Raw genomic sequence first — 12,016 nt, 5'->3', positions numbered from 1 at the left:
GCGAAAGCACAGACCACCGACTTGCAAAAGCAGCTAAAGGCAGATTGAGATGAGTAAAATGATCCAAAATAAGTATAATGAGCAGATTGGGTCCGAATTTCATTATCTTGAGTGTCAGGCCTTCTAAGGGGACGGGGTAGAATTGCAGTGAATTTTTAAAATGGTTATAAAATCAGTCAATTAAAAAAAGTTTGATGTTTGTCGCACTGATAACCAAGTCAGTTTTCCAATACAAATGATGCTTCATCATCCACACATCTGGTACTATTCGTCTTCTTTCCGTATGATGTTTTTGTTACTCTTTAATGGAAAAAGTGTTATTGAAAAGGCTCATTCATATCACCTTGTAGATTGTTTTTATCTTTCATGTAGATAAATTCTATCCGTGACCGGGGCGTATCATAGCAACTCACTTGATCATAGTGACTGTGGCTGAAACGGAATAATTAAGATTAAACGCACACTCCAAATAAGCATGTGCGTTCTTAGACGTGGAGCCAAGATGAAACTAAAAATCGCACTGGCAATATTTATTTCAGCGTTAATTGTTGTGTTTGTTTGGTATTACGTCAGCACTGGAGAAAATCCCATGACCGAAATCGAGAACAAAGTGGGATCATTTGTAGCGAGGTATTATGAGCCGAAGAGCAATGCAGACAGAAATGAAAATATACAAACACAAACAGAGGATAAAAACACTTTGCGAGATAACAAAACTGTTCAAAGTGACAGTGGGACTAGAAACGCTACTGATGACACTGGTATCGCCGATGAATCGAATGTTTCACCAGATCAATCCAACTCAGATCTGTCTTCAGCGGACGCAAGCGTCAAGCAAGACATAGTAGAGGGGAAGCCTGCCGACCATGAAACAGGCCACGTCGCGACTCTCACTACACGTCCGAACGTCCAAATGATGAAAACCCTGCGCTCAGAAGATACGATCACCTACAACGAGGGAGTGCTGGAGGATGTGAAGAGGACATTCTATAGAGAGGCACGACCACGAGACCGCACAAACGAAAAGTTTACTGTTATGTTCTTGCATGGCAATGGATTAAACTCGGCGATTTGGATCAACATTGGAACTTTTCAAATCTTAGCAGAATTAGGGTATCGAGCTTTAGCTATAGACTTACCTGGCCATGGAAACTCGACCGACGTAGATAGCATTCCGTACTCAAGAGGTGACATCTTGGGGTACATGACAAATTTATTCACTGCATTTCACCTTCGTCTGCCGGTGTTAGTTTCCCCGTCAGAGGGCGGGAAATACGCCATGCCATTGTTGATGACGTATCCTTACGATCTTCGTGGTTTCGTAGCCATCGCGCCGTCCGAAACATCACACTATTATATCAGCGACTATAAAAAATTGACTGTTCCACTGCTGGTTATGTTTGGTGAGAAAGACGATACAATGCTCAAAGCATCGTCATTGGATAACTTGTTTTATGTCCCTAACCGTAAGATTTACATGATAAGGAACACAACACACGCGTGTTACGTGGATCACCCTCCTACCTTTCACAAACTTCTGTTACAGTTTTTAGATCGAGTTAAGGATTAAATGGGACCCTGCTTTTCAAGAAGAATTGAATGGATTGTTTCTTTTAATTCAGTTAGTGCAACAAAACCTGCTGTAGAATAGCCTCGAAACAAGAATGATGTTCTCGGTTACACAGAAGTCCATTCCTAGACCGTAGGCGGAGCGCAGTCTCCCTTTTCCTGCGCTTGTGAATAGAATGAATACTCCAGATTCAGATTTCCTATGAGCTTCATTATTTGTAACGTGACCAGATCAACTATACATTTGCTTGGTATAGATACAACAGTAGAAGACTTCCTAGAGCGTAATGGTCTCAGTGATTGCTTAAAAAATCAGCCTTACAGAGAGATTTTGGAGTGCTGCACTGAATTGTAATAACGTCGTGCATTGTGTTGTCATAAATCATATTACTGTCGTAAATTTTCATATCCCTCGTCGAATTTTTACTGGAGTAATAACGTACCTATTGAAAATTGTAATAACGCTTTGTCGCAATTGCAATAATTTGAGCGTTCGTGAATTGTAAAGAAAAAACATTGTCGTACGTGGTAATCAAGTCTTTAAAATGAATGGTAAGATAATATTATTGTCAATCGTTTTCCAACGAAATTTGAAATAAAACGGTATTTCCAACAATGCCACGCAAAACTGATAAAATTGACAAAAATAGTTATCCAACCGCCCGAGTCCTGCTGTTCATAGTTCAGGTCCTTTCTTGTATCTCATTTACTTCAGTAGTTTGTTTACAGAGTCAAAATTGAAATGAATATTTGGGTGGATTCAAACTAGATAAAAGGAAGAGCGGTTTACCGTAGAACATGACAGCTTACTTTTGGCTATTCAAAAACAATACTAGAAATACGTGACATTGCCTTGTAAACAGTTAAGTATATTTGTATTAATAGGAACCTTACGGTTCGTTAACAATTACTCGGCAAATCTTTTGTTCAATATAGGGTTGTTACTTGAACAAAGTTGGACACATAATGTTTACACAATGTAGTTCTTTTTGTAGTATTCTATGAGGATTTTAATCCTTATAGTCCTGTTGTAGACAAGAACAGGAGCCCATTTGTTAGGTAGATAACAGAGAGAATAGAGCTCCAATTAGGCCAGGAACAATTGTTGTCAAGGCTATCCCTGTGAAATAAGTTTAAAATATCCATTTTCGTTAGTTAGTTAGTTAGTTAGTTAGTTAGTTAGTTAGTTAGTTAGTTAGTTAGTTAGTTAGTTAGTTAGTTAGTTAGTTAGTTAGCCCTCGTTGGTGCAGCGCATAAGCAGAGGAAACATGAAGCAAATGACCCGGGTCCACATTAGTTTGATTTTAAAACTTTTTCTCACTATGCTTTTAAGTTTGATATACGTTTTCTGTTGTGTAAACATCATAAGGCGTCCAACCTTGTTAGAGTATCCATTCTAGTAACAACCCTGTAACAATGCTCCTTTACCTTAGCGCCCTCCCTCGCATAAACGCTTCATTGGTGTAACGAAAACTGAAACAATCACCAATCCCTTTTCAACGAATGAAAAGAAAATAGGTTTATTGTCAAGGGCAATTACAAATTTTCGAAAATTCAACCAGTTTGTTAATGTTGAAAACGCAAATTTTTATAAGAAATTTGAAATAAGTGCCTGGAAATATGAATATTTGTAAAAGGTTTCCTTTGGCGTTTAATCTATATTAAACACATGGATTGCCGATAGAGTTGACGTGTTGTTTTACCATGTTTTGAGCAAAAGAGAAAAAAGTATCAACTGAATGAAAGTGTGTAAATTGCCCGGGAAAAATTGAGAGTAACTCAAGCTCCTTTATTGATTACCTTCAATGTCTCCGATTTAGCTGCAAATACAGTTTTTCAATTACTGGCTTCTTTATCTTAAATATAAACCTGGAAGGAAAAAATATAACAAAAACGTAATTTACTGAGTCTTCCTGGTGGTCAATTACGGCCAACGCAAACTGGTGACGTATTGTTAGGGTTACCTCCTACCAGTGTTTTGTTTCAAGGGTGGAAAACACAGGAAAAACAAACGTTTAACAAGCATGGCAATGCTATGTTGTACTCGTTACAGTGGTTAATTAACTGAACAAACGCTACCTGGGGAGTAGTGTTTACGAAAAATAACGAGTCTTCTCGTCTTAACCTGTTTACCACCCACTTTCCATTGTTAAAAACGACCACGTGCAGCGAACAAAACAACAGAGCCTCACACCCTAAAATATTATCGAGAATTCTATCGTTAGTCTGAACAAAACTCTTTGGTATCTCTTTTCTCACGTTCAGCCATAGCACGCTACTTCTAACATAGTCCATGGCACAAACACTTTCGTTCATGCTCTTTTCTGTTCTTAACGATGCAGTTGATTCCACGTGATGCCATCCCCCTTCTTTTTCATTGTTCGCACGTTTTTTTTTTGTTTCACCAGCTGTTTCTCGCCCTTCTCCACTACCTTTTCCCTTGTCAGGTGCATCTGAGTTATTTTCATGTAGTAAGTCGCTGCAGTTGACTGTGTATGGTCATGTAAAAGAATGCATTTAATTACTGAGCCACAGTCAAAAGTTTAAAAGGTTGATAAACTTCAAATGACTTTTATTGAATCGAATGTTCTAGAATAACAGAAACAATCTATCTTAATCAGCCAATTCATGACACCTGAAGTGACAGCAGCTTTCACAAAGGGTATTACCCTGGTATTAGGGTAATAAGGCTGGTGTATCAGTACCACTCAATCTGCGTCACGTTTACCATTTAGATAACCTTTCATTAAAGGCGGTTGAGTGAGTAAGTCAGTATTTCACGGTTTGACTTTTACATTCAAATTGTATAGTTCACGATGAATGAAAATACAATGGGTGACTATCTCTGGGTGTTCTCCCTCATTGTTTTCACAATAGAGCCACGTCGTGTAAGTAAATAAAGTCACACAATAGTGCCACTTGCCAGAGTAACTATTATAGTGGCAGTTTTTCTCTTGCATGTGAATTTGTTATTTCCTGAAACATCTTGCTTTATACTACTTTTAATTTTATGATGCACTTTTTTTCCTCACATAATCAGTGGAATCTTATTTCACTGCCCCTGCGAATAACCCGAAAAAACAAAAAAACACAAAAAAGTGGCAGATTCAATAAAAGGAAGAAAACGTTCACCTCCCTGACAGGTCCCAAACTCCCAACTTGAAGAAATTGATCACATATTAATCTGAATCACTGCATTATTCTACTATATTTTTTTTAAATACAAGTTTGTGTCCAGTTTTTAAAATAAGATTTATTTGATGAGTAGCAATCCTACGTTAGCCCCCTTCATAAAAAAAAAAACCTTACACACGTATTGTTCTAAGCCATGTGAACTGAATAGATTTGACTGATACCCTGATTGATCGGTTGAATGATCATGACGCTAAAAATTCAAAATTTGCTGGATTCTTACACTTAATATACTAAGCTTTCTGCTGATATAATTGTTATATAAAGCATGCCCATGCGATCTTTTTCCGGCTATAAAAGGTATAGACACCAGCGAAGTTGACCAAATACGATCGCGTGCAACGACCACAGCGGTACCGTAAGTAGCTGGTTAAAGGCGAATTTACACGTCGTACCGATTTGGCCAATTTGGCATCTAAAAAAATCTTTGGCAGTGCTAAAGATTTTAGAATCAGGACAATTTTCAACCCACGCTACACCAACAGAAAAAGAGATCCACCAACAAATTGTGACGTTTATTTAAAATTGGTCGACAGAATTGAACCTAGTATAAACCAGGACGATAAATCGGTACGTGTAAATTAACCTTCACTTGCCAAAATAATGTATGGGAGCATCTTGTTGCAAGAACAGTCAGCGTTCGCGAGTATCAAACATCAAATGGAACTTATAGAGCAAGGTATATATATCCGAAAGTACAGAATTATAAACGCCAATGTTGGTCGCTTTACACGCGACGGAGCTGAAGCTTGATCGAGTCAGTTATATTGTGGGTTTGAAATATTGCCTGTTATTGGGATGAGGCTATCGACGACAGAATGACCGATAAACAAACCCATCCTTCCGATGGATACTTGGCTTTTATTTTATTTTGCTTTATACCAGACGGAGATTCACGGAAATTGGCTTATTCGGTTGTCTTCTGTGGTCCTGAGAAAGGAATTAGAGTTTTGGAGATTATATAACACGAGCTTTAACAAGAATGAGCCACGCCCTTGGAAAAATAACATAACTGTCCGAGATAACCATAATAATCTCAGAGTTTCAGTTAACCCTTGCGCCGTCTAAATCATGGAATAACATCATTTTCTGAAAGCAACCATTTCAAATAAACTTCGTGTTCATAAGATTGCCGAAGGCAAAATAATTAGGTCTGAGTTAAAAATGACTTTTCCATTTCTGTTAGTGAAACAAAGACTCGCTGCATGCGACCCAAATTTTCCCAATAACAACAATGGCCTATTTTGCTGTAACTAAGGTGGTTCATAAAAGGCTCCCAGCGTGAAATCTCAAGCTACAGTCCAGCAAAGAGAGTAAAAAACAAAAAAACATATTATTTCTGTCAAAGACCAATTCGTGTGTTTGACGTCATAACTCCCTAGGGGTTAACCGTCAACATTAATTTGCGGGATATGAAAGGAAATGTCTCTTCAGTACAAAAAGCTGTAAATAGATTCTGTCATGTTGATGTTAAAAAAAAAAAAACTGAGTCTATGACAAGGAATCTTAGAAGCATCCGAATAAAAACAAATTTCAAAGGATTAAGCAGCAGCAGTCAGACTAAGGTTTCATTCATTTTATACATAGCTGACCGCCTGTCTAGGAAAATACTTAGCCAAACTGGCCTACATAGAGTAGTAATATCAGACAAAACACCACCTGAGAAAGCACACCAAACTTGATTCACCTGTGAAAGGCCAGTGAAGGTTGTAAATTGTTGAGAAATCAGGAAAAATGTAAAATGTTTAAACTAATTTGAGAATTGTTGAAACAATTGCATCATAACATCAGTTTCATTGGGAATCAGTTCAATTTATATTATTTTCCATTTCACAAGTTTGAATTTGGTAGTAATTATACAAGCCTTATAATTAAGTGACACGAAAATTAACTTCAGTCTCAGCAATAGAGGATTACAGAGAAACGAGTCGACGACGTTATAATACTTCCAATATTTTTAATTGTTATTTTCAATTGTTTAGTTTACATCCAATCCTTTCAACAAGGTAAATTGAAATTCATATATTTTCTTTTCTTTTACCAGCATCGCATTTCGTTAGTGACGGAGATAACATTACTTAAACATGTCATTTAAACTTGGTAGGGAAGGAGTTTAGGTATAGTATTTTAAAGGTGGCGTAGATCTTTTTCATAAATTCATAACGCAAAAATTTCATAACATTGTATGCCTGTTACATAAAGAATAAACGAATTTAACAGATCACCAGATCACATTGAATTCCGATGTCCTTCAAAGGCAGTAGGCCCTAAAACATCAGTAAAACATGAAAACCCAACTTGACAAAGTGTTTAATTGTAGGGTAAAGTTGACTTATAGGAGGCTGTGTTCTTATTTGTTTAGATCAACTTGATCAATGTATTTAAGATTTCAAAGGCAGAAACCTCCATGGTTAGCTTCATATATAAAACTATTTCAATTCAAGTTATTCCAGATGAACCATATCTTTTATAGATATCTGCGCTATAATTTCTGATAAGGAAGCAGCTTTTCCCTTATGTTTTTCAATGTACTACTAAAGGTGCATACTTGAGCCTTCACATGCTTATCAGTGCTATTCCTTGAAACTCCTCTTGTGGTGATGTACCGCTTCCCAGCTATAGCCCTCTCTCGATTATCGAACGGACTCCCATTGACAACGTCATGAAATCTGCCATAAGTATGAGGCTCTCCTCCTGAAAAGCAGACCAAAAGCATGCAAGAAAGTGGCTGGTATGCACGTTTATTGCCAGAGCCACTAGTGCTTATAAGTTGTCTGAAATTGTAGCTTAAGTTGAAAGCTCACTACCGTACTTATATGCCTAAATTATAATGGGAACATCTAATCTCCCCCATTAAAAGAAACCCAAAAAGCATGTGCCACAAAGAGAGCTACAGGATCGATCCAGTAACGTGACGCTCCCCAGAGTTTCCTTGTCTTCACTTACAATTGCGGATATGGAGCACATTATTAGAGTCAACCGCTTTGATTTTATAACACCCCGAATGTCCAACTGACTGTTAATTCCATTTATGACTGTCGTCACCGTTTCATATAATGCTTGGAAGAATAAGCGAACCCTCCTAGAAGTAAATGTCTTTGATCTCAATGGTTATAGAATTCTAAAGGACGTGAGTCACGATGGACCATTCACCCACCCTCAAGAACTTTTCCCTTCAATCGCAGAGGGAAGTTAACTCTGCACTCCTATTCCAAAGCCATTAACCACACATTTATCTTGCTTCAGTGTCTTTGTTAGATAAATCACTTGTCTGCCTTTTAGCAACTAAAGTTTCTCAGGAAATTAAGTTATCGGCGACAATGCGAGTGATTTAACACTCAACTGAGTAATAGCCTCACTGAAACCTTAGACATCGCTTGTAAATGGAACTGTTTTGTGAAATTACCAATTGAATTAATTCTAGTTTTTGTCCCTATAAAATTAACCGTGCGTTTGACTGAAATCCTGCCTAATCCTCAATACCGTTAAAATCCGGCTCTTAGTTTAGGCTTAGACACTAGAATCAATGTTAAACCCTCATTGCTAAAATCTCATAATGATTACTAACAGTAAAATCTAAAACTTCAAGTGAATTCGAACTTGGGTGCAATGGATAATTTCGCAAACTGAACTCACCGCAAGAAGTGAAACTGTCAGCCGAAATGTTCTAATTAAAAATTCTCAAAATTAACTTTCTATCACTATCAAAATATTACCTATTTTCTTTTTCAATTTAGCACTGTCAGGCGTCGATAATACAGAGCAGAATCCTAGCATGTGTCCAGATTCCCTTCCGTCGGTTCTTGGACTTTTTACCGTAACTGAAGTGACCGCTCGGTTTAATCACAACCGCGTTGCTGTTTTTTTCTTTTTTTTACTTGGTGTTCCTAAAACCGGTGTTTATGGCCTCGGCACACCCTCTTAGGACATTCTGAAGGATAAACGCGTGTAATAAGCCAATTAATCAACTCACGTGAATCCTTACTAATCGACAAATTGAACACCGCTACCACGTGAAAACATGCATGCAAATGTCTGAAACGTTCGCGAACATTCTATATCAAGATGTTATGCAAGCACGCGATGTTAAGTACCATTAAATATCTGAATGCGAAAGAACGGTCAAGCTAAGGAAGATAACATTTAGTTCGTGTCACTCACTTTTAAGTCGCTGTTAGATGCTTCACGAGACATCTCCGGCATTAACTATACATTAACAACACCTTTGTCAACGGAATAGCGTTAACTTCTTTGCATCTCAATTCAAAGGAAATCAACCATTCACGGGGTGAGAGTCATAGAACAAAGGCTTTATTCAACTCTTATGTTTTTAAGGTGTCATTATTATCGTTAAATCAACTCTATGATTTAAGTGATTGAAAGATAGGGAAAGAATAGACGCTTTAAAGTGATTTACAATGTGTCTTTTGTTTACAGCACGTGCTCTGTAAGAACACAGATAAAAGGAGCCATTTGTTTATTTAACACCAGTGGAGTTACAAGGCCCATCATGGACAGACACTTCCCTTGCATCATGTACCTTGCAGGTGATTTCTTCACCAGCGAGTGGAAAAGACATTTATTGGAAGACCTTTAATGGATTTCAATTCTTCGCTTTTCATTAAAAATATTTTTAACCTTTACAAGCGGAGCTTCAAAAGTGTTTGTTTTACGATGCACTTTGAATGGACTTGTTTTGAAAATTCTGATAAGCCATGTTTTGTTATCAAGTATCTCAAATGCAAAATAGTTTATGTGACATCTATCTACCAGTAAAAAAAGATTTAAATAAACATTCATCTTTCTGACATGTTTCCGCTAGTTAAGGGAGAGATAACTTAAACGTGAGTTCTTTTTTTTAATATAGTGTAGTTAATACGGCAATTTGTCCAAGGGCCAGGTCAAGTGCGTATTAGAAGTCTATCAGATAGGATCCATCCGCAACAAAATTAATTACTACAAGATCTGTTGGAAACATTCACCGGATATCAAAATCAATCTGTAATAAAATGCTGGCATGATAAAAGGTGGCAATCGTGAAGAACTGTTTTATCAGAAATTTATATGGTTTCTAGCAAAACTGTAAAGGGATTAACGTGAGTCATTTTGTGACAGGATTCTTTTGTTCCCTAGCTATTTCGACACAAAAGTGTTCTTTAATTGGTAACAATTCGGTCGGATGTCTTGTAAGTTTTTTAAACTTAGATGAAGGGATTATGAACATCATGAGGCACTCTAGACTATCAAGGACGGCGTTTACTGTGGGTACGAAGCCACTAGATAAGAATCTCTAATAACTACTCATGTAAAAACAAACTGTCTGCAATTCCCCTCACACGTGCTCAGTGACTAGTTTCGGTTATGCAGCTGTTTCAACTCTACTACTCAGCACTTCATGCCACCAAGGGGAAAACATCTGTGCATACTATGGGATCATGCAACTGCATAATTTTTCAGTTACAAAAGAAACTTTCAATCTACGATGTCCATGTCAGTACGTAACATTCAAAAGCGCGAAGACATAAAACAGCGTAACATCGCCTTAAGTAATTTTCGGTCGCACAAGGTTTAGACTAAGGTTGCCACCTGTTTTGAGTTCTCATGGCCGCTAGCTCCACGTGTGAATCCAGCCAAGAGAGCAGAACGAAATGACATGACAAGCCACCTTCACTGAGCTTACCTTGTATTACTCTTTACTGAAACGACATAAACGGTGGCATTTCAATCGCCTGGAAATATCAATGAAAACAGATGTATGCGACAGGGTCTCATCCCCGGCGTTGTCTAATCTGTTCAATCCTCTCACGCAAGCTTATCATTCTCCATGAATTTTCTTTCCTGATTGTTAGTTAACATCATGGGAAGGATGGGAATAACCAGAAATGTCGTCTCAACAACTTAATGGGGCTTTAGTCCAACTCATTACGAGAAGTAATTAAGGGACGTGCGTGGTTAGAAAGATTGGTTTAATTTAACAGGTTGTGACATTTACAATCCTTCCTTCGTCCGTATGTCTAGGAGAACCCATTAAAGAGGATGACAAATGTGGAAAGATTGACATTTAGAGCCATGTCGTGTTTAGTTCATAACAGAACATGCACCTGGTACACTTTACAACCGTTTTTAAGACAAGAGAGTGACCGTGTGGTACCCACCTTAACGAAAAAGCTTGATTGTACTCTTAAAATTTTGTCACTTTATTTACTCTCCGTCAGTTTTAAATAGGTATCTAACAAAATGGACCAGACTGGACCCTCTTTGTTCGAAATTTGTATGAGGTGAATGAAGGAATTAAATAATTAAAGGAATATCCTATTTCACTGATTCCGACGTGCGCGTGGGAGACAATTTGTCCATATCAACTCTTCAAAAAAAAAAAAAGCTCAAGCAAGGTTTACACCCTTGAAAAACTAATGTGAATCAATGACAATCGCGCATTAGGATTTCATCCAAATTATAACAACTGAGGAAGGTAAATTAAGGGCGTAAAGTGTTCTCTATAATATTTTTATAAATTAATGAAGTCAGAGTTTGTATAGCCGATTAGACATAAATACATCAACCAACTCCAATCCAATTGGGTCGCTTTTATGTTCCGTAATATCCTGGGTGTGATGGTACAGGTCTTGTTCCTCAGCTATCGATGAAGAGACTGCAGTTTTAAAAATAAAATAGAAAGGAAAAACTTTGCAAGGGAAAGCACTGGTTTAGCATGCATTGTTCGTGGCTAGATCCAGCACCGATCGAATTGATCAAATTTTCTTCTCACTGTTGAAACAATTGTCAACCTAATTTACTTTGAATCAGACTTGTTTCATTGGTTTTTCCACCAGCATAATAAATGATCAATAATTTTCCTCTGGAAAATACGGTTGATGGGGGGAATCGTGTCAGGTTCAGTCCAAATGCATCGATTTCCACATTTCACGGGTCTTGTAAGCAGCTGTTTAGTAACATTAATCTTAATCACAAATTAGAAATTGCTCATTGATGGCCTCCAGGCCCCAGTTGTTCAAAGAGCGGATAACTTTATCCAGTGGATAAGTTGCTATCCAGCGGATAAAATGTGCTCCATGCAACCAAAGCTTTTGACAAGTTTTTCAAACAATGCCGTGCTTAGATTAGACAGACGCTTCTACTTTATACACAAATTATAGGGCTATAAGGAAATTCTTGCACATTGTATCTGCCGGATAGCGACCTATCCAGTGGATAAAATTATCCGCTCTTTAAACAACTGGGGCCAGAATGGCTA

At 37.6% G+C, this 12,016-nt stretch overlaps 1 protein-coding gene and 2 long non-coding RNA genes across 3 annotated transcripts; 2 read left to right on the top strand and 1 right to left on the bottom strand.

Moving 5' to 3' along the window:
* Positions 1–452: 452 nt before the first annotated feature.
* Positions 453–2,722, top strand: LOC146464790 (putative protein-lysine deacylase ABHD14B). The gene has a single exon (XM_085129332.1). It carries the CDS (start codon positions 476–478, stop codon positions 1,568–1,570), a length of 1,095 nt encoding a protein of 364 aa, XP_084985458.1. The 5' UTR covers positions 453–475; the 3' UTR covers positions 1,571–2,722.
* A 4,377-nt stretch (positions 2,723–7,099) lies between these two features.
* Positions 7,100–9,209, bottom strand: LOC146464789 (uncharacterized). The gene is made up of 3 exons (XR_014868425.1): positions 8,923–9,209; positions 8,478–8,692; positions 7,100–7,455 (listed from the first exon to the last, which is right to left on the bottom strand). It is a non-coding gene; the product is annotated as an uncharacterized LOC146464789 (long non-coding RNA).
* On the top strand, positions 8,910–9,554 carry LOC146464788 (uncharacterized). Its single transcript, XR_014868426.1, has 2 exons — positions 8,910–9,049; positions 9,199–9,554. It is a non-coding gene; the product is annotated as an uncharacterized LOC146464788 (long non-coding RNA).
* The last annotated feature ends 2,462 nt before the right edge of the window (positions 9,555–12,016 follow it).

Source organism: Pavona decussata, unplaced genomic scaffold (assembly GCF_977016875.1).
Source record: "Pavona decussata unplaced genomic scaffold, jaPavDecu1.1 SCAFFOLD_161, whole genome shotgun sequence".
Taxonomy (NCBI): Eukaryota; Metazoa; Cnidaria; class Anthozoa; order Scleractinia; family Agariciidae; genus Pavona; species Pavona decussata.
This window is presented reverse-complemented; position numbering and strand designations above follow the sequence as displayed.